This window comes from Erpetoichthys calabaricus, chromosome 1 (assembly GCF_900747795.2).
Source record: "Erpetoichthys calabaricus chromosome 1, fErpCal1.3, whole genome shotgun sequence".
Classification (NCBI taxonomy): Eukaryota; Metazoa; Chordata; class Cladistia; order Polypteriformes; family Polypteridae; genus Erpetoichthys; species Erpetoichthys calabaricus.
The window spans coordinates 200,653,534-200,676,724 of record NC_041394.2 but is presented as its reverse complement, the minus strand read 5'-3'; the positions used below and the strand labels follow the sequence as shown (position 1 = coordinate 200,676,724).

The 23,191-nt window shown below is 37.0% G+C and overlaps 1 protein-coding gene across 2 annotated transcripts in view; it reads right to left on the bottom strand.

Annotated features, from left to right (window-relative positions):
* The window catches only part of LOC114658728 (A disintegrin and metalloproteinase with thrombospondin motifs 20-like), a 403,005-nt gene that overhangs the window by 21,392 nt on the left and 358,422 nt on the right, over positions 1 to 23,191 (bottom strand). For both annotated transcript variants that reach the window (XM_028810774.2, XM_051919511.1), the window contains 3 exons: positions 4,316 to 4,445; positions 245 to 339; positions 79 to 173 (listed from right to left, as the gene is read on the bottom strand). In XM_028810774.2, coding sequence (XP_028666607.2) covers positions 79 to 173; positions 245 to 339; positions 4,316 to 4,445 — 320 coding nt within the window. The remainder of the gene's footprint in view (positions 1 to 78; positions 174 to 244; positions 340 to 4,315; positions 4,446 to 23,191) is intronic.

Here is a 23,191-nt window from a genome sequence, read left to right as displayed (position 1 = left end):
AAATGCAACTATTTTTTTAATTAAAAGTCACCTTTTTACATTAATGAACATATATGCAGAAGAGGTAGGGCTACTAACCTGTACCCATATATTTCAGAGTAGTTATCTGTTTGCCCACTTCGTAAAGTGACATACTCTTTTGGATGTTCTGACTGCATTTCAGCACAGTAGATCTAGAAGAAAAGGTAGCTTAATAAAATATTTTTTATAACACGAGTTTAAAAAATATACTTTTATTACATACCTGAACACTTTTCCCCTTAATTCTAAGCAGATATTCTCCATCTTTTGTAAATCCTTGTTTCATCTGTACATCACTGCAGCTTGTTGACAAATCACCTATGAAGGAGATGCAAGGCTTTGTTATTATGCTATTTTCATTTATGTGGTCGTACTCATTAATTTTGTAACTTGCTTATGTTTGTCAATATATCAATACAATCTCCAATGCATTCGGAGCATAATCATAGAAGATGATTACTGTGAGAAAGAAATTAAATTGAGAATTACAAGGGCTTAAAGCGCATGCAACAAGAGAAATGTCCTACTCAAAAGCTAACTGAATAGGGGCAATGGCACAGGAGTGACAAATAGGGGCCACAGCTTTCATATAAAAATACCACCCCACAGGGCACTACAGTTTGCACCCTTAAAAAAATGTTATAAACTGACAGAGTGAATTTCAAGTGTGCCTATTTCCTTTGCAGTTGTGACCACTACTCATTTCACAGTGATGTAAGCAGAGTTGCCAGATGTATAGGTTTTCCATCAAACTGGGCTAGTTTCAAAGCCATTCTGTGGGGGATAATTTTTTTTTATTATTATTATTTTGCAACAAACTCATTTTCATACCCATACCAGCACCTGATGCGCTAAACCCCTGTGTGGGGCTACAATGTTCTCTCCATGTCTGAGTGGGTGTCCGCTGGGGTCACCAGTTTTCTCCCCAAAAACATGTAGATTAGATGAACTGGCAACAGTAAACTGGCCCTAATGGATGTGTGGTCTGTGTGAATGTGTTCCCTTGTAATGGACCGTCCAAAGGGTTGTTCCTACCTTGTGACCTGTGCTTGCTGAGATAGGACTCAGCCCCCTGAAACACTGATCGGGATTACAAAAACTTAAAAATATATGGTACTGTATTTAATAGGGCAATGAATTATATGATTTCTGCACTCTTTAACATAATATTGCTGTTATGTAATCCTGTTAGATTAATAAATAGTTGTGCTATCCATCTAAGACAGGTTGAAATTCAAGTAATCAACACAGACCTCAGTGATAATGTTTGCAGTGCACCATCTGTAGGAATGGTAAATGCAATGCATATGTCTCTGTTAGATATCATTTGGCATGAGTTTCATAAAAGGAGTGCTAATTTGTGTGATGCTCCACCTGTTAGAATGAAAAATGCAATGCATTTTATTGCCAAAAATGTTTGTCATACGCTATCTTTTGGAATGAGAGATACATAGCAGCCGGATGGACAGACAGACACTTATCCTTTAATTAAGGTGGTACATTACACCTTGTAATTTGTCTTATGCTGTAGACTTTATGTGTGCCACCCCATGATATTTACTGGCCCTATCTGGCCACCATACTAAAAATCTTCTGGATGTGCCCTTGAATACGGAAACTGAAAAAGATCAAATAGTAAAAGCACTTGTGTGTTCACCTTTACGCAGCAGAGACTTGGATCTTTAGTAAAGACGATATTACATGTTTAGAAGCAATTTACAGTAGATGTGGTTTTGGTGAAGAATGGAGAGAATAAGCTGGGCAGAACAAATTAGTAATAGGCAGGCATTCAAAAGATTAGGAGAGGAAACGACATTGAGCTAAACAATTTTAATGAGACAGAGGAGATGGTTGGGACATGTATTTGGGCATGATGGGCTTCTAAATGATATTACTAAAGATAGATAAGAGTGGGAACAGTTGCACTGAAGACAGAATGATGCTACTGGAAAAATATAAAAGAGAGCAAAACACACCAGAATGTAAAAGATGGTGTAAGTTATGAAGATTTGTATTTGTCACTCCATAACAAGGAAATATCTGGAGGCTTAAAACTAATGATGATGATTATACAGGTTATCATCAGAAGATGGTGGAACATTTTCCAAAAGGGTAAAAAAGGAAACGGTTCACATAAACACTTTCTCACACAAATTCACACAAAATGGAAGACACTAAAATTACAAATATTCCACATCTAGTCCCCACAGGTGAAACAATCACAACTTCCAGTTAGCTGAGCAAAGCTGAGTATACATAAAAGCTCAGCTGAGCTTATAAGCCCTTGACAGTAATGGAAAACAATGCTGCACTGAGACAGAGTGAAGGGAGAGGAGGCTGAGGTTGAGGTCGAGGATGAAGGCGACTAAGAGGTCAAGCACAAAGACAAAAAAGAGTGATCTCAGATGAGATCAGGGCCACCTTAGTTGACCGTGTTGTGAACCATAGTTTTACTTTGATAATGGCTGGGCGGAGAGGGCAACCAAACCTCAGTTGTATGTCATTTTCCTCCCTCATGTGGACATTTAGAAATGAATTCAGGTACAGTATGTTATTATTTGTATAGTTCTGTATAGATGGTATCGTCCTGTGTACAATAGTGTAGAACTAGAAAACCACATGTGTGGATTCATGTGCCAATTCATAACACAGTGCCGTGCTGTAAAACACATGTTCTGTATTCTGAATGTATAGTACTGCAGTATACAGTAATCACCCTATTTTCATATTTCTATTTTTAAAGAACAGTGAGACAAAAAGGAAGGTACCTACTCTTTACAGCAAAAAACTGCTATTGCAGAAATGGTTCTTACCAACAATGCAATTTGATTGTGTAAAATAAAATATAACATAGTCACTGACAACACAATATTAAATAACATTTACCAAGTTAGTCTGTCTGCAGTAAATCAATTCCTCCAGTTCAACCATTTGAGGTTGAAGTATTTGTGCAGAGTACCCTCTGAATGAAATTCTACCAGAGTCAAAGGATTGCATAACGGATATGTGCAAGTATGCTAACCTCTACTATACGACATGTGAAAGTGCTAGTGCAGTCATATATTTTCAACCTATTACCACATATTCTTCTGCATTTCAGCAGCATTGACTTATCTAGCTTTACTGCATTACAGTATGATGGCTATAAATAATTTGCTGTTGTCTTGTTCTATTTGGCAGGTAGTCTTAGAGATGGATGCTGCTGTCACCCATCATGAGTATATTTTCATTGATGAAGCTTTCCTCAACTTGGTCAAAAGAAGGCAATGAGGTGGGAGTATCATTGTGCACGTCCCTTGACAGTATGTGAAATATATCGGTGTGTGCTGCTATTAATCTGAATGGCATCCTTCATCACCATGCCACTCTTTTACCTTAAAACATTCACCATGTTATTACATTGCTGGACTCACCACATGGCCTACTTATACCACTTACTAATGGAAAAGACCCAGATCAGACATCATTTGTTGTCATCTGAGATAACATGTAAATAAATTTATTGCTTATATTTGTTTATATTTTTTCTCTTTTTTACATGTAAAAATAACATGTTTTTTTGCCAGTTTTGACAATAAAACAACAAAGTACATAAGATGTTTATGTTTTCTGATCAGCACACCCGTGAGTAAATTGTTCTAGCAAAGATCTAGTAATACAACGTGTACATATTAAATCTGATCCAAAAATAAATTCTGAGGAAAAGTGCAAAGAGCTTCTCCTGAAGTGCTTTATTTTGCCACAGTTTTCAAGTATTTTGTACATTGTCTCTGTAGTTCAGGGTTTTATTTCAAGAGATTTGAAAAAAAATTAATTATATTCCAGGAAATGTGACTCAACCATTGCAAAAAAACATTAATAAAGTAAGGATTTATTTTATGATACAGGAAGATGGTTTGCTTGAAAAGTTCTGCTAGTCCAGAAACCATTGAGAGAAAAAATAAACAATGACTATAAATGTATTTGCAACATAGTGAATTTGAATATAAGAATAAACTGTGCCTTGCATGTCTTAGTAAATATGGCATTGTTATTATATGGCAAACACTGTGTGAAAAGGAGTCTTATTTTAATGAAACAAGAAAACATAATAACGGTATCTGCAGAGGACACTATAACTGAAGCTTCAAAACATATTACAGTTAAATTCTCACAGACTGCTAACACTGTCAATATTGAACTCTTCTTTCAATTGCCTTAACTTACATTCTTCTACATTATGTTGCATTTCATTAACTTTCTTAATAAAGAATGACTTTACTTTGAAGAGTGAACTTCAGTAGCTATTACTTACACTCTTTGTTTTGGCAGGTAGCTTTAGATTCTGGCTTTTCATTCTGTACACAAAGCTCAGAGGGTATACCTTTATTATCCAGACATTCAACCTTTCTTTCCATCTCACCAGTTCCACAAGTTACAGAGCACTACAATGTAAATAAAAAAGATCAGTTACTAGGGCACAGAATACAATAATTTACTTATTGGTCACCTTTTCAACATCAGTTTAGCATAAATAATTTAATCAATAAAATTTTAAAGACTAAAATAAAAGCCATAATTATCGTCCATTATTTTGCTACAAAACAAGATCTTCCGATAGACCTTTTTGTCTGGATGTTGAAACGGCCCCTCTCTACTCTAAGAATTATCATTTACTTGATACTGAAACTGGTTAGCCACTTACTTGCAAAATAAACAAAGTGAATGGTCTTAAGAAGCAAGAAGAACTGGATTATTTTGATTGGAATCACCTATTCCACAGAAGCTGCACTTAAACACACCACATACATGATATGGTTAAATATATTTAAAAAAAAAACCTTTATATTACAAAAAAATAAAAACAGCATTTTACTGGTTATTATCGTTACAGGTTCTCTTAGTAAAAAGATTTTCTCAATGCAGTCTCATGTTGTGTAATAATGATTGTGAAAAGGGGGGGGGGGCATAATTTTCAAACATCCAAAGGTTTTTATTGTTGACATTTTATTTAGTTATTTTTTTAAATATGCAATCATTATAGGGCCTTGTGTAATATATTCAGGCAAATCTGACATTCATGTAGCTCTCAACCACGTCCAATACTGGATGAAAGTAAAAACATCTTTAAAAAATCCCTTCATTATACACTCCTTTTGCTGGTCCTGGTGAGGGCTACAATAGTAAAATACTAAATTTCAACAGACAACATCACCCCTTGCCTGGCAGCAGTTTATAGCTTTCTGGGAAATTCCCAGGCTGGCAGAGAGAGAGAGAGAGAGAGAGAGAGAGAGAGAGAGAGAGAGAGAGAGAGAGAGAGAGAGAGAGAGAGAGACAGAGAGATAGAGTGAGTGAGAGAGAGAGAGACAGAGAGAGAGATAGAGTGAGTGAGTGAGAGAGAGAGAGAGAGAGAGAGTCTAAGGTTTCCTCCAAGTGGAATATGCTTGTGATACCACCCTTTAAAAAATAAAATGTATCAATAAATACACCACTTGATTCAGTACTTTGTGGCCTTGTCCAACCCACTCAATCTAATTTAGAGTCACTATATTGATATTGCTTATTGCCTGCAAAATGTATTCCTCAGTTTCACATGGAGGATAGGAAAATATTTTCTACAACTGCTTGAACTCTGTAATATTTCAATACATTCTCATTTGGATACCTCTCTCTATGTTTAACACTTTGCTGTTGCTTGTTTATATATCATTTTGAACCAAAATATTTTAACTGACATTATATTAATATATTACAGTACAGTAATCCCTCCTCCATCGCGGGGGTTGCATTCCAGAGCCACCCGCGAAATAAGAAAATCCGCGAAGTAGAAACCATATGTTTATATGGTTATTTTTATATTGTCATGCTTGGGTCACAGATTTGCGCAGAAACACAGATTTGCGCAGAAACACAGGAGGTTGTAGAGAGACAGGAACGTTATTCAAACACTGCAGACAAACATTTGTCTCTTTTTCAAAAGTTTAAACTGTGCTCCATGACAAGACAGAGATGACAGATCAGTTTCACAATTAAAAGAATGCAAACATATCTTCCTCTTCAAAGGAGCAAACAAATCAATAGGGCTGTTTGGCTTGTAAGTATGCGAAGCACTGCGGCACAAAGCTGTTGAAGGCGGCAGCTCACACCCCCTCCGTCAGGAGCAGAGAGAGAGAGAGAGAGAGTTAGAGAGAGATAGAGAGAGACAGATAAAAAAATCAATACGTGCCCTTTGAGCTTTTAAGTATGCGAAGCACCGTGCAGCATACTTAAAAGCTGCACACAGAAGGTAGCAACGTGAAGATAATCTTTCAGCATTTTTAGACAAGCGTCCGTATCGTCTAGGTGTGCGAACAGCCCCCCTGCTCACACCCCCTACGCCAGGATCACAGATAGTCAGCGCAAGAGAGAGAGAAAGAAAAGTAAGTTGGGTAGCTTCTCAGCCATCTGCCAATAGCGTCCCTTGTATGAAATCAACTGGGCAAACCAACTGAGGAAGCATGTACCAGAAATTAAAAGACCCATTGTCCTCAGAAACCCGCGAAGCAGCGAAAAATCCGCGATATATATTTAAATATGCTTACATATAAAATCCGCGATGGAGTGAAGCCGCGAAAGGCGAAGCGCGATATAGCGAGGGATTACTGTATTTCATTCATCAATTCAATCAGAATCAGAATCACTTTACTGCTATCATGTGAATCACACCACAACTGACTTGGGTTAGGTGCAAGCATGAAATACAAGATATTACCAACACAAAACAGCATAATTACAACCCATGGTTAACGTAATACAGTGCAACCGCTACACAAATACAACAATTTCTTGAACAAAACATTTGCAGACTTCAATAAGTTAACCTAATAATGAGAAAAACTAAAAAACAATAAGTTTAAAATAGTACAATTTGAGCATATATGAAATATTTATAAATAGACAAACAACATAGTTACCATTTATATGTTGCAAAAACTGGTTAGGAGTAGCCCTGTGTAAGTTTGTTTAGGATCAGAAGCTTTTTTGACAAGCAAGTGAATACTTGAAAAACAGATCACCAGGAGTAAAGCACAAAAGCCATGGCGTCTCCAAAGCACCAGCCCACTTACCTCTGTATCTCCCAGTAAAACATGAGTGAAGGGGGCAAAACGTCTGAGGTAAATCTCCTTCATCACAAACAAACATAGGAAATAAATCTGGTGGAACTATGTCCTGTATGTTCAAAAGTTCTTCACAAGTAAACGTAATTTGTGAAGTCGACGAAGAACGCAGTTTAACATACATACATAAAGAACAAAAGCACCTGAAAACCATGGCAGCCAGGTCGGTGCCATCTTGGAACCATTTAAATCAATTTTAGGGTTACTGGGAGTGTAAAATCTTCATTATAGTGTAGTATAAGAGTGAATCTCAAACTAAATATATAATAAAAGGCATGGAACAGCTCTTCTCACTAGTTTCTCACCAAGCTCTTTCACTATTTTGTGGAGCCTTGCAAGAGGAGAGCTGCCGAAAATGAAAAACTCACATTAATATAATGAGGCCTATCCAAAAAAAATTTGTATAAGTGACATGCCTCTTCAAGAACTGAAGGACATATAAATCACCAATTCAGACAATGCAGAAGTTATCAGTGAAATAATAAGGGTATGCAGAAAATTCAAAGTGAAATTAATAGTAAAACATATACAAACAAATGTACAGTAATCCCTCGCTATATCGCGCTTCGCCTTTCGCAGCTTCACTCCATCGCGGATTTTATATGTAAGCATATTTAAATATATATCACGGATTTTTCGCTGCTTCGCGGGTTTCTGCAGACAATGGGTCTTTTAATTTCTGGTACATGCTTCCTCAGTTGGTTTGCCCAGTTGATTTCATACAAGGGACGCTATTGGCAGATGGCTGAGAAGCTACCCAGCTTACTTTTCTCTTTCTCTTGCGCTGACTTTCTCTGATCCTGACGTAGGGGGATTGAGCAGGGGGGCTGTTCGCACACCTAGATGATACGGACGCTCCTCTAAAAATGCTGAAAGATTATCTTCACGTTGCTATCTTTTGTGCAGCTGCTTCCTGAAACGACATGCTGCAGTGCTTCGCATACTTAAAAGCTCAAAGGGCACGTATTGATTTTTGCTTGAAAAACAAACTCTGTCTCTCTATCTCTCTCTCTCTCTTTGTCTACTCCTGACGGAGGGGGTGTGAGCTGCCGCCTTCAACAGCTTTGTACCGGCGGTGCTTCACATACTTAAAAGCCAAACATTGATTTGTTTGCTTTTCTCTATCTCTGTGACATGATCTGCTCCTGACACAGTCCTTTGAAGAGGAAGATATGTTTGCATTCTTTTAATTGTGAGACAGAACTGTCATCTCTGTCTTGTCATGGAGCACAGTTTAAACTTTTGAAAAAGAGACAAATGTTTGTTTGCAGTGTTTGAATAACGTTCCTGTCTCTCTACAACCTCCTGTGTTTCTGCGCAAATCTGTGACCCAAGCATGACAATATAAAAATAACCATATAAACATATGATTTCTACTTCGCGGATTTTCTTATTTCGCGGGTGGCTCTGGAACGCAACCCCCGCGATGGAGGAGGGATTACTGTATACATCAATAAGGTCATTCATTTTCTAAAATATACACTTTCTTTTTCTATCCAGCCTGCTCCAAATTAGTGTGATGGGAAGTGAGAGGCCATCCCAAAAGCAACATAAATGACTCTGTTTATCAGTAAGATTTGAATAAAAAATAATGATTACATAATACATTAAAATAAATACACTTGACATATGTATTGAATATATCTGAATATAATGCTGTATAAATACATTATAAATGAGAGAATAGGTACCCAGTCTCAAGGAGTTAGAGAAGATTTTAGTTACACACGTACAGGGTACAAGGAACTTGCAATTGTTACTCTGCAGCGGAAATCAGCCATTGTTTAACACGTGTGCTGAATTAATACTTACATTTTCTATTCATTCAGTCAAATTAATATTGCAAATCAGCATTGTCTGTTATGTAGATCTAAGTCTATTCCATCAGTTATCTAACACAGGAGAAGAACCTGCTCCTGACAGGATGGTAATCCTTCTCAGGGCATGATCACTCGCTCACCCATGCACACTCTCATACTCACTCAAAAATGCTCATTTGCTTTTTTTCTTTAGTTTTCCAGGATGCTTTACTTTAACAGATTCATCCATCCATCCATTTACCAACCCGCTGAATCCAAACACGGGGTCATGGGGGTCTGCTGGAGCCAATCCCAGCCAACACAGGGCACAAGGCAGGAACCAATCCCGGGCAGGGTGCCAACCCACCGCAGGACACACACAAACACACCAAGCACACACTAGGGCCAATTTAGGATCGCCAATCCACCTAACCAGCATGTCTTTGGACTGTGGGAGGAAACCGGAGCGCCCAGAGGAAACCCACGCAGACACGGGGAGAACATGCAAACTCCACGCAGGGAGGACCCGGGAAGCGAATTAACAGATTAATTTTAATCCAATTATTATTTTAGGTGAATTTGCTGTTTGTCCCCAGAACACTCATTTGGAATAAGTTAATTCACTTAATAAATGAGAGTAAATGCACTTTAATAACAAAATTTGATGCAGGCAGTGAAATGTATTAACTAATGCACCGGACACTGAAAATAAATTTTTCATTTGAAATAATGAACTAATAAAATACTTTTATATTTTAAAAATGAACCTTTTTGTTATATTTCTTTTTATAAAATTCTTTTTTTTCATTTTGGTTATTAAAGTCTGTTTTCTTGAGCATTTAATAAGTAAATAAATTATAGTGTGACAAGGAGAACAGAAATTATACTTTGGAGAAAAAACAGAAGTAACATTTGATATTTATTTTTGTTTGCTCAAGGTTACTTTATAAATTTGATAATCTCAGAAGCTATAAATAAATATTAAAAGAATGACTATAATTAGAGTTTGTACATGTTCCTTGTGTTTGTAGGGTTTATTCAGGTAATCCAGTTTCCTGTTAATGCATTCTGGGCTAATTAGACAATTCAAATGAGTTATGTATGATTGACTGTGGGCACGTGAATGCTGCAATACACTTGCAACCCATCCAGAGTAATGCTTATCTTATATCAAATTCAGGTGTAACACAAAACAATGATGTTTAACCATAAATGGATCTATCCAAAGTCTGAGTGTTTTTCAGAGCCAAACTATAATTACATCCACAAATAATGACATAGCAAAGAAAGGTTTAAACAAGTAAAAACAGCAAGCACTTTACATGCAGCAGCCAATCTATACATTCTGGAAAGAAGGAGGAAAATGGGAAACCTACTGAAGATTAACAAAATACATAAGTTCTTACAACTCTCTAAGTACACTTATTGCAGATTTTTTATAGACTAATAATTTATATTATGCAGTAGTGTGTATTAGATTGTAAACAAAGTAAATACCTACAGCCTGTATCTATGTGTCTTAATATAGTAAAGCGTCTATACTGTAAGGCAATGTGTAGGAAGGAACTGAAATAATGTAAAGTGCTTATTGTACAACATGTTTCTTTGTATGAGCAGGTAGCTCCTTCCTTGAGAAAAAATAGAGCACATAAAAGTACTTGATATTTAGGTGAAGAGCAGAAGTAAAATGGTCTTTAAAGTGACTGCACCTAATAATGCAATACAGTACAAAACCGCACATCATGGCTCACAAAGGTTAAGTACTGTATATATTTTTGTGTTAAAATTATTTGGTTCTGAGGCAAGGAACAAAAAAATGGCAGGAGCATGACAACAATCCCACACAGTCCAGGAAAAATCTAACTTGTATGCCTACCATTACAATGACAATGACTTGATGTTGTCAAGCAAATGTCCACAAAGTATGTAATCTCAAGGGATATTCAATGTAGTCTGCATTTCCACTTATTTGGACAGAAGTAAGATTATTTTACTGATTGCTTTAATTTTTTTTCCATATGGAACCATTTAAAATCTGGCTCTTTTCATTTGGATTCATTTTTCTTTAATCAGCAAGGGTAAAATGATCCATTAACCCCAACTTAATAAATAAATAAATTCTCTTTAATCTTAATAAAGAATATACTGTGTGACATAAGTAAATATGCTGCAAAGACATTTCATTGATTACAATAATTTTGCAATCTATTTTACTAATTGAAAAAATGAAATCTATGAGTAGTCATTGCATGATGACTTACTCCATGCATCTATTGTTCTCTGCGTAAAGAAAAGCTTTCTGATATTTGTGTAAAATATACCCTTAACCAGCAATCAATTCATTATATTTTTGTATACTTCTGTTTGCTGGCTGACCAGGAGAGAATACCTGAGGAGTGGAGGTACAGGGTGATTGAATCCATTTATAAGGAGAAGAGTAAAATTCAGGATTGTAGAAACTATAGAGGGATGAAAATTTGGCAAAGGGTTATAGAGAAAAGGCTTAGGGAAGAGACCACCAAAAGAGAGGAGCTGTTTGGTTTTATGCTAGGGACAGGAACTACTTATGCAGACTTTGCATTGAGACAGCTGATAGAGAAGCATCGAGAAAAACAGAAAAGATTGTATATGGTGTATATTGATTAGGAGAAGGCCTATGAGAGAGTGCCATGTCAAGAGGTCTGGTGGTGCATGAGAGAGAATGAGTACCAGAGAAAATCGACATGGTCCAGTGATGATATCAGCAAACATGGTCGGCAAATCTCATATACTGTATCCCACAACTAGAAGTCACATAAAATGACTTCAGCTTAAAATGCAAATACAAACTTTACCATTTACTATATTTACTAATTAGATGATTACTAATAAAGACACAGATTTGTTCGTCTCTCTCTCTCTTTGACTTGTCATGGCTTTTGATGTTGGTTCCTATGTTGTTTCTTCTTTAGTGCTTCAGGCAGGCTATAATTTATATTGAAATTCCATGCAAGGGCTCAGGGACATATGACATTACACACATTTGATTGGCTAGCTCTCCTTCTTGACGGATGGCTCTGCTCAAATTCTTTAATCCTTTTTTTCGCATCTCTGTGCTATTTTCCATTCCCATGCTATAAACTAATTGAACCAGCTTCTGATCCAATGGCGTCCATACTTGTTTTCTATTTTCTATTTCTGCCATTAAGTTGTAAACTGACTGAAACAGACACACTAAAGTTATAAATTACTGGTGCAATATAGGAAGAATGTACAAGGAAGAATGCTTTCAGTGTTAATTGCCCCTGTAAATTCAGTTCATCCTAGGTTGTTTGAGCAAAATTAAAACTTAATATAAACAGTCTATAATTTCGAAATATGACAATTTTAGACTCCATGACAACAGGCAAACAAATTACTTAGGAAGTGATTAACATAAATCAAGCCCAGAAATATAACTTCATGAATTGTTGAAATAGCAGAGGAAAAGAAGAACTCCAGTTAGCAGAGTACCTGGACAAAAAAAAACCCTAGGGAGGGTTTCCACTGTCAGTTACAACAAACCAAGTCAAAGACAGAGTCAGACACAGTCACGGTCCTGGAGACCTAGACCAACTGACCATCTACCTCCTCTTTGGGCATTATACAGTTGAGTTCATCGGAATTCATTTTAACGTAACAGCCGGCATCAACCATTCATATATTTAAACACTATGCTCATGTCACCTAATAATTTTCAGTTGCTTAATTCTTTCTTGTACTGTAGTTCATAATTCACAGTCCTGAACAGATTTATTTGTCTTTCTCTGCACGTCCTCTAATATTGCTATATCTTCCTTTCTAATATGGTAACCAAAATTTTACAGAATATTCTAGATGAGATGATCATCATACAATTCGTGTATAATTTCTACTATAATAATAATATAATGTATAATCATCTCCATGGTATTTGTTTCCTATTACATGTATCCTTGATACCACATGTGACTCGATTTTAAGCTAACTTGCATGTAATCACTGGGATTAAACCAACTACTGCTTCCATGTATTAAGACAATGCATGCTAGCTTCTAGTCTTTTTTTCAGAGAATACAATGGTTTCTGAAAAATATGCATTAACATTTACATACAGTATATAACTTGTTGATTATAAATGCTAATTTGATTTCAGTCTTTGTAACTAAAGCAGGAGTTGTCTCTCTGTAACCTTTAATCTTAGTATTCTTAATTAACTCTACCAATGCTCTGACAGTTCTCTTGCATGTACAGCTATTGTCTTCTCCAACTGAATTTTGACATTTGTATCTTTCCTTTTCACTTCCATGTGCTCATAAGCCCTATGATTAGTACTAGAGTGGCTTTGGAGAATAATAAAGTTTTTTTTTTTTCTTTTTGAAGAAGCCTTCTCACTTTATTCATTATCCACTAAGGATTTCTTTTAAATTTGCTGTTGCTACTAAATTTTGGACTGAACTCTTCATGAAAAATAACTTTAAAACTGTCCCGACTAATCAGGTTCTTCGAATGTAATGTTTCTTCACGCCTACGCTATATATTATAAAAGTTGGTCTTATCAATACTAAATATAGTAGTTCTAGTTTTTGTACACACGTTCTGTCCTAGAACTCATAAAAGATTTATATTACAATCATTTGCTCCTAATAGTTTAATCACTTTTACATCTTGTATTACAGTATGTTCTGATTATTAGACAGTATTAAGCCCAGACAGGCTTCTCCACTTCTTGGTTGCTTAATGTATTGAATTAAAAAACAAACATTAACTATATAAATGTATTATTGTGTCTGTTTTAATTTAATTAATTTCTGGCACTTTTATAAATTTGCAGCACAAAGACAGGTTATGTGTAGTCTATTACTGATTTCATGTTTGTTTTGTATGTTCAAATTTCTGCAAATCTACTGTATATATATATATATATACAGTGGAACCTCGGTTTGAGAGTAACTTGGTTTACAAGTGTTTTTGCAGCACAAAGACAGGTTATGTGTAGTCTATTACTGATTTCATGTTTGTTTTGTATGTTCAAATTTCTGCAAATCTACTGTATATATATATATATATATATATACATATACAGTGGAACCTCAGTTTGCGAGTAACTTGGTTTACAAGTGTTTTGCAAGACGAGCAGAAATTTTTAATAAATTTTGACTTGATAAACGAGCGAGGTCTTGCAGTACGAGTAGTATGTATACGCTTTGTCTGCTGAGCGTCATGTGATCACAACTGAGCTGATGGTTCTTTCCTCTCTCTCGCTGCGGGATTGTGGGTCTCCTATTCTCCGTCTGAGTCGGCGTGCCTCACTCGTATTGTCAACATCCGTACGAGCGTATACTGTTTACTGCAGCATTAGCATTGTGACTGTGTGTGCGCGCACGCGCGTGTGTGTGTGTGCTCACTCGCTCGCTTGTGTGTGTGTGTATATATGTGTGCACGCGTGCGCTTGTGTGTGTGTGTGTGTGTGTGCTTGCGCGCGAGTCCCCGTCTTGCACCCTAAAACAAGAAGCTGAGTCTCAGTACTTTAGCAACACCAGCTTTATTCAGCTTGAAACAGCAACAGCGCGGTTATTTATACACAGACACAGCAGTCAGGCAGGGCCCTGCACATTTATAATGTTCCTTGTATCTCCCATCGACGGCAGGCGCTTATAGCATATCCGCGATCTTTTCGGATTCGCTTTTACGGCGAACTGCTACAGCGCTGGGAGACGATTGCTTTGGGACGCTCTTCTGCGTGTCGTCCCGTTGGGTGCAATCCCACAAGAGTTTAGAAACTCACTCACACCAGCCATGATTCTTTTCAAAGGTAAAGTGCAGGTTAATTTGTTTTATGTATTTTTACTTTATATTTTGTATTAATCATTTTATATGAATAGTTTTGAGTTGTGGAACAAATCATCTGAGTTTCCATTATTTCTTATTCACTTTGATATACGAGTGTTTTGGACTACGAGCACGTTTCCGGAACGAATTATGCTCGCAAACCGAGGTTCCACTGTATATACAATATATACACAGTATACATATATATACAATTCAAAGTTGACTGACTGACTCAATCACTCACTTAACAGCAAAAATACTATTTCCAATTTAGTTAAAAGCTGAACTTTGGCAGGATGGTACATCTAGGGCAGTATGTATCTGCTAAGAAAGGAAGTTTTCATGTATCAATATTTAGGGATAAAAAAAAGCCTTATAGTAGAAAAACAAAATACCCCAAAATCTCAAAAATGTTTTGACCGATTTAATTGAAATTTAGTGACATCTTGAAAAAAAGATTAGCCAATTTATATTTTTTCATTTGTCGGTATTTATTTGACAATAATATTTGTAGCAAGTAGGCTATTGTAAAGCCTGCATCATTTTTTACAGCTAAGCGCTGAGGCTGTAACTGGGCAAAAAAATGTTTTATGCAAATAAATGCCACTATCAGAAGCTAAGTGGAGGGACAGAAGTTTGCAAAGCTCAAAGAAGATGTGCTTAGCAAGTCGTGTCTTTAAGTACACCCAGTACTCCCTCATCTCTCAGCTTTGAAGAACATGGTGGTTGACGGATCACCCTTAGTGGTGAAATACATGTAATTCTTTCATAGACCGCAATATGCCAGTATGCACCAGTTCGCAAAGCAGAAACAGTGAAGTGCTGGTATAGTGGACCATGATAAGTTTAAACACTTGTGTTTAGCTCAGTAAAGGGGTCTTCCATGGACATAACATATAGGACATGGACACTGTACATAGTTCACCATATTATTTCTTTTCTGTAAAATGCTTAAAATGATCAATATGTGGCATGAGCCACATGAATGTGCAACCTGTAAATATCAATGCAGTATGTAATAATAAGTTATATTTCACCACTGTTCTGTGTACAGTTTATTGCCTTTGATGGAAACCCTCCAAATCTTTGTAATGGTACAAGATTACAGATCAAAGCATTACGTTCAAATCTGATTTAAGATACTATTTTTACAAGATGTACTACAGGAGAAATTATATTCACACACAAGATCCCCATTATTACTACTAATTACCTGTTTGAATTTAAAAGAATACAATTTCATGTAAAATATTATTTTTCAATGATCATCAACAAGACCCAAGTTCAGACACTAAGAAAAGCACAAATTTATCTATGGCACCAATGTTTTACTCATGGACAATTGTATGCAGCATTTTAAAGAATATGGAGCTCCAGTGAACTAATAATATTGGCATTTGGTTAAAAAAAAACAAATATTGCATAAAGAAATATACTTAGATACATAGTATTTTTGAAACACCCAATTAACTGACTCCACTATAACCGATGTCAGTTGTCCTAGGGAATTTCCTGGATGAAGCCTGGTAACATAGCTAGTATTATTCTATGATATGTTACATTAACTTTTATCTCTGGCCTGTCTTTTGCTGACTGTTCCCTGCTGCCCTGCCACATCCTTGGTTATATCAGACTTACGGAAATTGAATACTGCATATCAACTCAGAAAGGCAGCATAAAATTGAAAAAAAAAAAATGCTGCACAGGCATAGAGTTTTGTTGAAACAAAGGGTATGATTGGAATAAACCTATTATCATGTAATCACACTTATTTGATACTAGCTATGTAAGCCGGTGCTGTAAAAAAGCACAGGGCCCTAGAAACTATTGAAATTGTCAGATAAAAATTTGAAATGTAGAGATGTCAGGTAATTGAAAGGAACTACTCTGGGCATCTCTCTCCTAGGTGATTTTGTTTTGCCGACATTCTTGCATCGCTTGTACATTAGCGGCTAAGTGAGTGTCTTTGTTTGGAGGTTTTGTTTTGCTGACGTGCTCGCCTCACTTGTATATTAGTGGCGGGGGGAAAAGTAAAAGGGATACCATTTTGCTGATGTGCTCACCTCGCTTCTGTAATAGCGGATAAGCAAGTAACTCTCTCTTTGGATGTTTTGTTTTGCCGATGTGCTGGCCTTACTTGCGTATCCAAGGAGGTGGAGTCCATAGCCCGACTTCCGGGCTGGACAGACGTACACACTTCTAAGCGTAGATGTTTATATACAGTATAAGACAATATGTCTTCAATACGTAATATTCTGTAACAATGCATTATATTAAATTCATCTTTGTATTAGTATTTCTATAAATATAGTAAGTGTAACCTACCCATTAATGCTAAGTGTGAATATCAGTGAAGTACAGAATATTTCAACATAATTGTAATCTAAAATCAAGCTTTAAGATAATGTTATGCTTTCACTGCTATAAATGCTGACAAACCAGAATTATAATGATATGACAAGGAAAAGACTGAATATACTGGAATGACATCATGTTATCTTTTTTTGCCTGGCAGATAAGTAGTGACTCATTCTGTGTAGCAAAAAACTCACACAACCCCTAATGTATGAGCCAAACATTAGAAGCAAACAGCGAAATCCTTATAATTTCACTATTTTACCATCCATCAATATAATACTTAACCCACTTAAAGTAATACTCTGCCCCCCCCCCAAAAAAAATGTTAAAATATTGTTAAATATGTACTTCCTGAATGATAAGCGTACATAATAAACAGGAAACCTGAAGCCTCATGGGAGTCACCTTTTGAATTGAAGACTGGATTCTTGACCAACAAATAATACCTTTACTAAACTAAAAATTATAATTACATGTTATTTTATTTATAATGTAGTTAGAGAAAGTAATGGTACATAGCAGATAATAGTAATATTATGGAAATAATTAAAATGCTTATAAATCTTAGAGAAGCTTTTGAGTGAAACTAAAAGGAAATTATATGACTTGTGAATAGAAAGGGAACTAGAAGTAAATTGTCTAAAATACAGTATACTCTATAAATAAATATATTTTATTTTGGATTTGTACACTAAAATTTACTCAATAAGACTTTAACAATTATGGATTGCTTTTTTTGCATATTTCTGTGGTTACACACATCATACGTACCTAGGATATTTACAGTGTGGTGACAGAGGTTTGATTAGCATTATGGGTAACTGCCTGATGAATCCAGTGTCCAGGGAATACCTGTGTAAATGTTGTATATTCTCCCTGAGTACATACTTGAACTTCCCAATGGTAAGTGTGGTGGGTTAATTAACACCTCTAAAAGACCCTATGTAGGTATAAGTACGAGTGACTAGGTCCTTAAATGGTCTGGCAAAGCATTTTGAGTTGACCCCTGCCTTGTGCCTGATGTCATCAGAATAGGCTCCCATTCTCTGTGACACTCAATAGGCCTAGGTACATTTCAGAACATTACGTAAGTTTATTCAAATAAATGTTTGTTTACCCTAGTGTGATAGAGTTGCTTAATAAAATATTAATGCTAACTCATTATAATCAGTTCAGAACAGGATGCAAATTTATTTACTGATCTTGACACCAAAAGCCACCTATGCACAGTAGAAACTGACTGCTGGCTTAGACATAATAATGTTTTAATCTGTGTGGCGGACGGCCAGGTCCCATGCCCAGACGGGATGCCCCTTTGACACTGGATCTGGGGGAGCAGCCATGGGATGCACACTATGTCCCCCAGAACACTTGGTGGCAACTCCCCTGGGTGTTACACTGGAGCTAATTCCTGTTGGGCTCCGTGGCCACTGCTAAGGGGAGCTGCATGGCTTCCTGAGCCTGTGTGGGCTGTATTGCAGCCACACCTGGAAGTGCAGCCTTAATCAGATTAATTATCACTGGATGCACTTCTGGGTGAGCTATAAAAGGAGCCAGCAGCCATCACTCTGGGAGCCACAGTCGGGAGGAGGAGGACAACTCTTGCCGGGAGGAGTGGTGGTGAAGACAATAGTGTGCCTTTTGTTTTGCTTTGTGCTTTGTGGGACTGTGCTGTGGCTGAGGGGCACGGGGAAGACGTGTCCCCCAGCTGAAGAAAAATAAATATTTGTTTTATTTTTATGCGTGCCCCCCTGTCTCTTTGTGCCGGGTCGGGCACCTATATAGCGCCTTTTATACATCTGTTATTGGTATTTGATTTATAATAATAACACACAGTATCCACAGACCAGGGTCTTTCCAATTCTTTTCAACATTTTGCCTCCTTTAATTTGTGAGTACATTGTTTGATGCGTTTATAAAGCAATACAGTGATCCCTCGCTATATCGCGCTTCGCCTTTCGCGGCTTCACTCCATCGCGGATTTTATATGTAAGCATATTTAAATATATATCGCGGATTTTTCGCTGCTTCGCGGGTTTCTGCGGACAATGGGTCTTTTAATTTCTGGTACATGCTTCCTCAGTTGGTTTGCCCAGTTGCTTTCATACAAGGGATGCTATTGGCAGATGGCTGAGAAGCTACCCAGCTTACTTTCTCTCTCTCTCTCTCTTGCGCTGACGTAGGGGGGTGTGAGCAGGGGGGCTGTTCGCACACCTAGACGATAGGGACGTTGCTACCTTCTGTGTGCCTCTGCTTCCTGAAGGACATGCTGCACGGTGCTTCGCATACTTAAAAGCTCAAAGGGCACGTATTGATTTTTGACTTTGTTTTTCTCTGGCTCTCTCTCTCTGTGCTCCTGACGGAGGGGGTGTGAGCTGCCGCCTTCAACAGCTTTGTACCGGCGGTGCTTCGCATACTTAAAAGCTAAACAGCCCTATTGATTTTTTTTTTGACTGCTTGCTGTGTTCTCTGTCTCTCTCCTGACGCGCACTCCTTTGAAAAGGAAGATATGTTTGCATTCTTTTGATTGTGAGACAGAACTGTCATCTCTGTCCTGTCATGGAGCACAGTTTAAACTTTTGAAAAAGAGACAAATGTTTGTTTGCAGTGTTTGAATAACGTTCCTGTCTCTCTACAACCTCCTGTGTTTCTGCGCAAATTTGTGACCCAAGCATGACAATATAAAAATAACCATATAAACATATGGTTTCTACTTCGCGGATTTTCTTATTTCGCGGGTGGCTCTGGAACGCAACCCCCGCGATGGAGGAGGGATTACTGTATCACAATAACTATCAAACTGAAATTGCATGTTTGTTTAGATGCAGTTGTATTTTACTGTTTTTCCCTAATCAGATTCTCAGAATACTATACCATTCCCCCAAAACATTATGGATGAAGCCCAATATGAAAATAGCACTTTCCCAAAACTTTAAACACGCAAGTAAAACTCACACAATCTTCAAAACAAAATAATTCTGTCAAAATCACACACACACACACAAAACAAAATGTTCGCAGTGAGAAACAAATTAGAAAACAGCTAGTGCCACAACAAAATAATCTCAATCTAAAAGCAAAAATCCACATATACAGTAATGATAGATGAAAAATAAAATTGTTACAGTAAATACTGCTCGCAGTACTACATAAACCTCAAGAACAAAAACACAAAAAATGCATCATACCTAAAGTATGTGGTCTAGCATACCATAAAGTACAGAAAGCTCAAGGGAAAACAGAGCAGAGGCAAACAGAAAGCTCATGCACTATCCTGCCTATAATGACGCACATTCTTACAGTAATTCTTACAGTAATGATTCCAGCTACACTATAATGGCTCAAATTGAGCTGTACTCCCTGCCCAGCTTCACACATTTTCATGCCACGGTTAATGACAATGTTGACCACAGTTGCTCTTGCTCTTTCCTCATACAGTATGAAAAGATTTGCTTTCTTCGTAGCCCCCTTCATCTTCCTGTCTGTCTTCCCTTCTGTGTTCTTTCTTGTTCCATTGTCACCCCAAGTCACTGTGTCATGTTTGCATGCTTACAGGTAATTTGGGCTGATTGTGCTTGTACAAGTGGTTTGGTGCATAGGTAAACTGAACTTTGATTGGTGAGTTATTTCTACAAATGGACAAAGTGTTGTCACAATGGAATCTGAGCTAATGGGCTGAGAAGTGTGTGAGGGTTTAGTAGAATGAGTGCATCAGATTTGCTAACAGTGCTAACAGATGACTGTGCTTTTGATTGTGAGGAAACAGTATATGACTCTGGGGTGTTAGCATGCACAATTGATTACTTGGCATATTCATTCAGTCACAGTGTGTATCTGATTGGGAAAAACTGCAATGGTTACAGTGTGAATATTCTTATAGTAACATAATATGGCTTAATTCGGTTAATACTGTGTTCACAGATCCAGTTTTCTGGATTTGAACGCCATTCCTGGTAACTGTCTGTCAGTGCCTGTGAGATTCTATGTCCATGTGAAGTTCATTGGCAATTCTGAAATTGCCCCATGTGTGATGGACTGCCTCATTACACCCAGATTATTACCTGCCTTGCATGAAATAAGATCAAGCCCTTTGCAAAACCTGAATTGGACTAAGCAGCTTTGAAAATTAACTTATGTTAATGACATTGGTAATTTTATTTTCTCATTTACATAAGATACAATATAAAACTCTATTGTGATATGCACCAAATGACCGTTTTGATATATGAGGCACATACTGGTGCTTGAATATACTGCTTGTAATCTTGCCAGTTGCTTTCTGTTGTGTACATTTTTACTTATCACTTTTGTAGAGAATTCTTTGAATACTATAGTGTCATAATTTAATTTCAAAAGATTCTCAATTTCATACAAAGATTTCTATGATATACAAAACTTCATGCTGAGTTTTCTGGATTCTAGCAGCATTAGCGAGACAAAAAAGTATATAGTTCTGGATTCAAAAATGCCAAGTGTTTAAATTTTTTTTAGGTATATATTTGGTGAACTTTCCCAAAATCAGTACTCATCATTGATCCGGTTAATTTATATTGTTCACTCTCTGTTTTTGTGGGGCATTGATTGATGTTGCACCCTAGCACTGTGCGTGTCTGCTCCTTCAGTGAGGGCGCCAGATGTGGTGTGTTGAAGGGGTAAGATGTGCTTTCCAAGCTCTCCCTCTTGAATCTTTATAATTTTGATTTGCTTTGTCGTATTTTAACGTTTTCATATGAGAGACACAACATTACTATCTGTAGCAGCCTGTTTAATGCATGTGCAGTTATTTTATATTTAAAATCATTACAGCATTTGGAAGGTCCATATACATGGCTATTGCTTCAGAGCGTTTTGCCGTCTGTGGGATATTGAAATCAAAAGCCTCATTTTTCTGAGTTTCAATTTTAATATTTTGTTATCTTAATAGAAAATAAATTAGAACATTAAAACACTCTAGACAAGAACAGGCCATTCAGCCCAACAAAGCTCACCAGTCCTATCCACTTGTTTCTTCCAAAAAAACATCAAGTCGAGTTTTGAAAGTTCCCAACGTCTTACTGTCTACCACACTACTTGGTAGCTTATTCCAAGTGTCTGTCGTTCTTTGTGTAAAGAAAAACTTCCTAATGTTTGTGCGAAATTTACCCTTAACAAGTTTCCAACTGTGTCCCCGTGTTCTTGATGAACTCATTTTAAAATATGTCTCGATCTACTGTACTAATTCCCTTCATAATTTTAAACACTTCAATCATGTCACCTTTTAATCTTCTTTTGCTTAAACTGTAAAGGCTCAGCTCTTTTAATCTTTCCTCATAATTCATCTCCTGTAGCCCTGGAATCAGCCTAGTTGCTCTTCTCTGGACCTTTTCTAGTGCTACTATGTCCTTTTTGTAGCCTGGAGACCAAAACTGCACACAGTACTCAAGATGAGGCCTCACCAGTGCATTATAAAGGTTGAGCATAACCTTCTTGGACTTGTACCCCACACATCGTGCTACATATATAACCTAACATTCTGTTAGCCTTCTTAAAGGCTTCTGAACACTCGGGAAGTCGATAGCTTAGAGTCCACTATGACTCCTAAATCCTTCTCATAAGGTGTACTCTCGATTTTCCGACCACCCATTGTGTATTCAAATCTCACATTTTTACTTCCTATGTGTAATACTTTACATTTACTGACATTAAATTTCATCTGCCACAAATCTGCCCAAGTCTGTATGCTATCCAAGTCCATCTGTAATGATATAATGGATTCCAAATTATCTGCTAATCCTCCTATCTTGGTATCATCTGAAAACTTAACCAGCTTGTTACTTATATTCCTATCTACATCATTTATATATATTAAAAATAGCAGCGGCCCTAGCACTGACCCCTGTGGAACACCACTCTTAACATCGGCCAGTTCTGATGAGGTTCCTTGCAATATCACCCTTTGCTTCCTGTGCCTGAGCCAATTCTGCACCCATCTAAAAACATTACCCTGAACTCCCACTTCTTTTAATTTGATTCCCAACCTCTCATGTGGCACCTTATCAAATGCTTTCT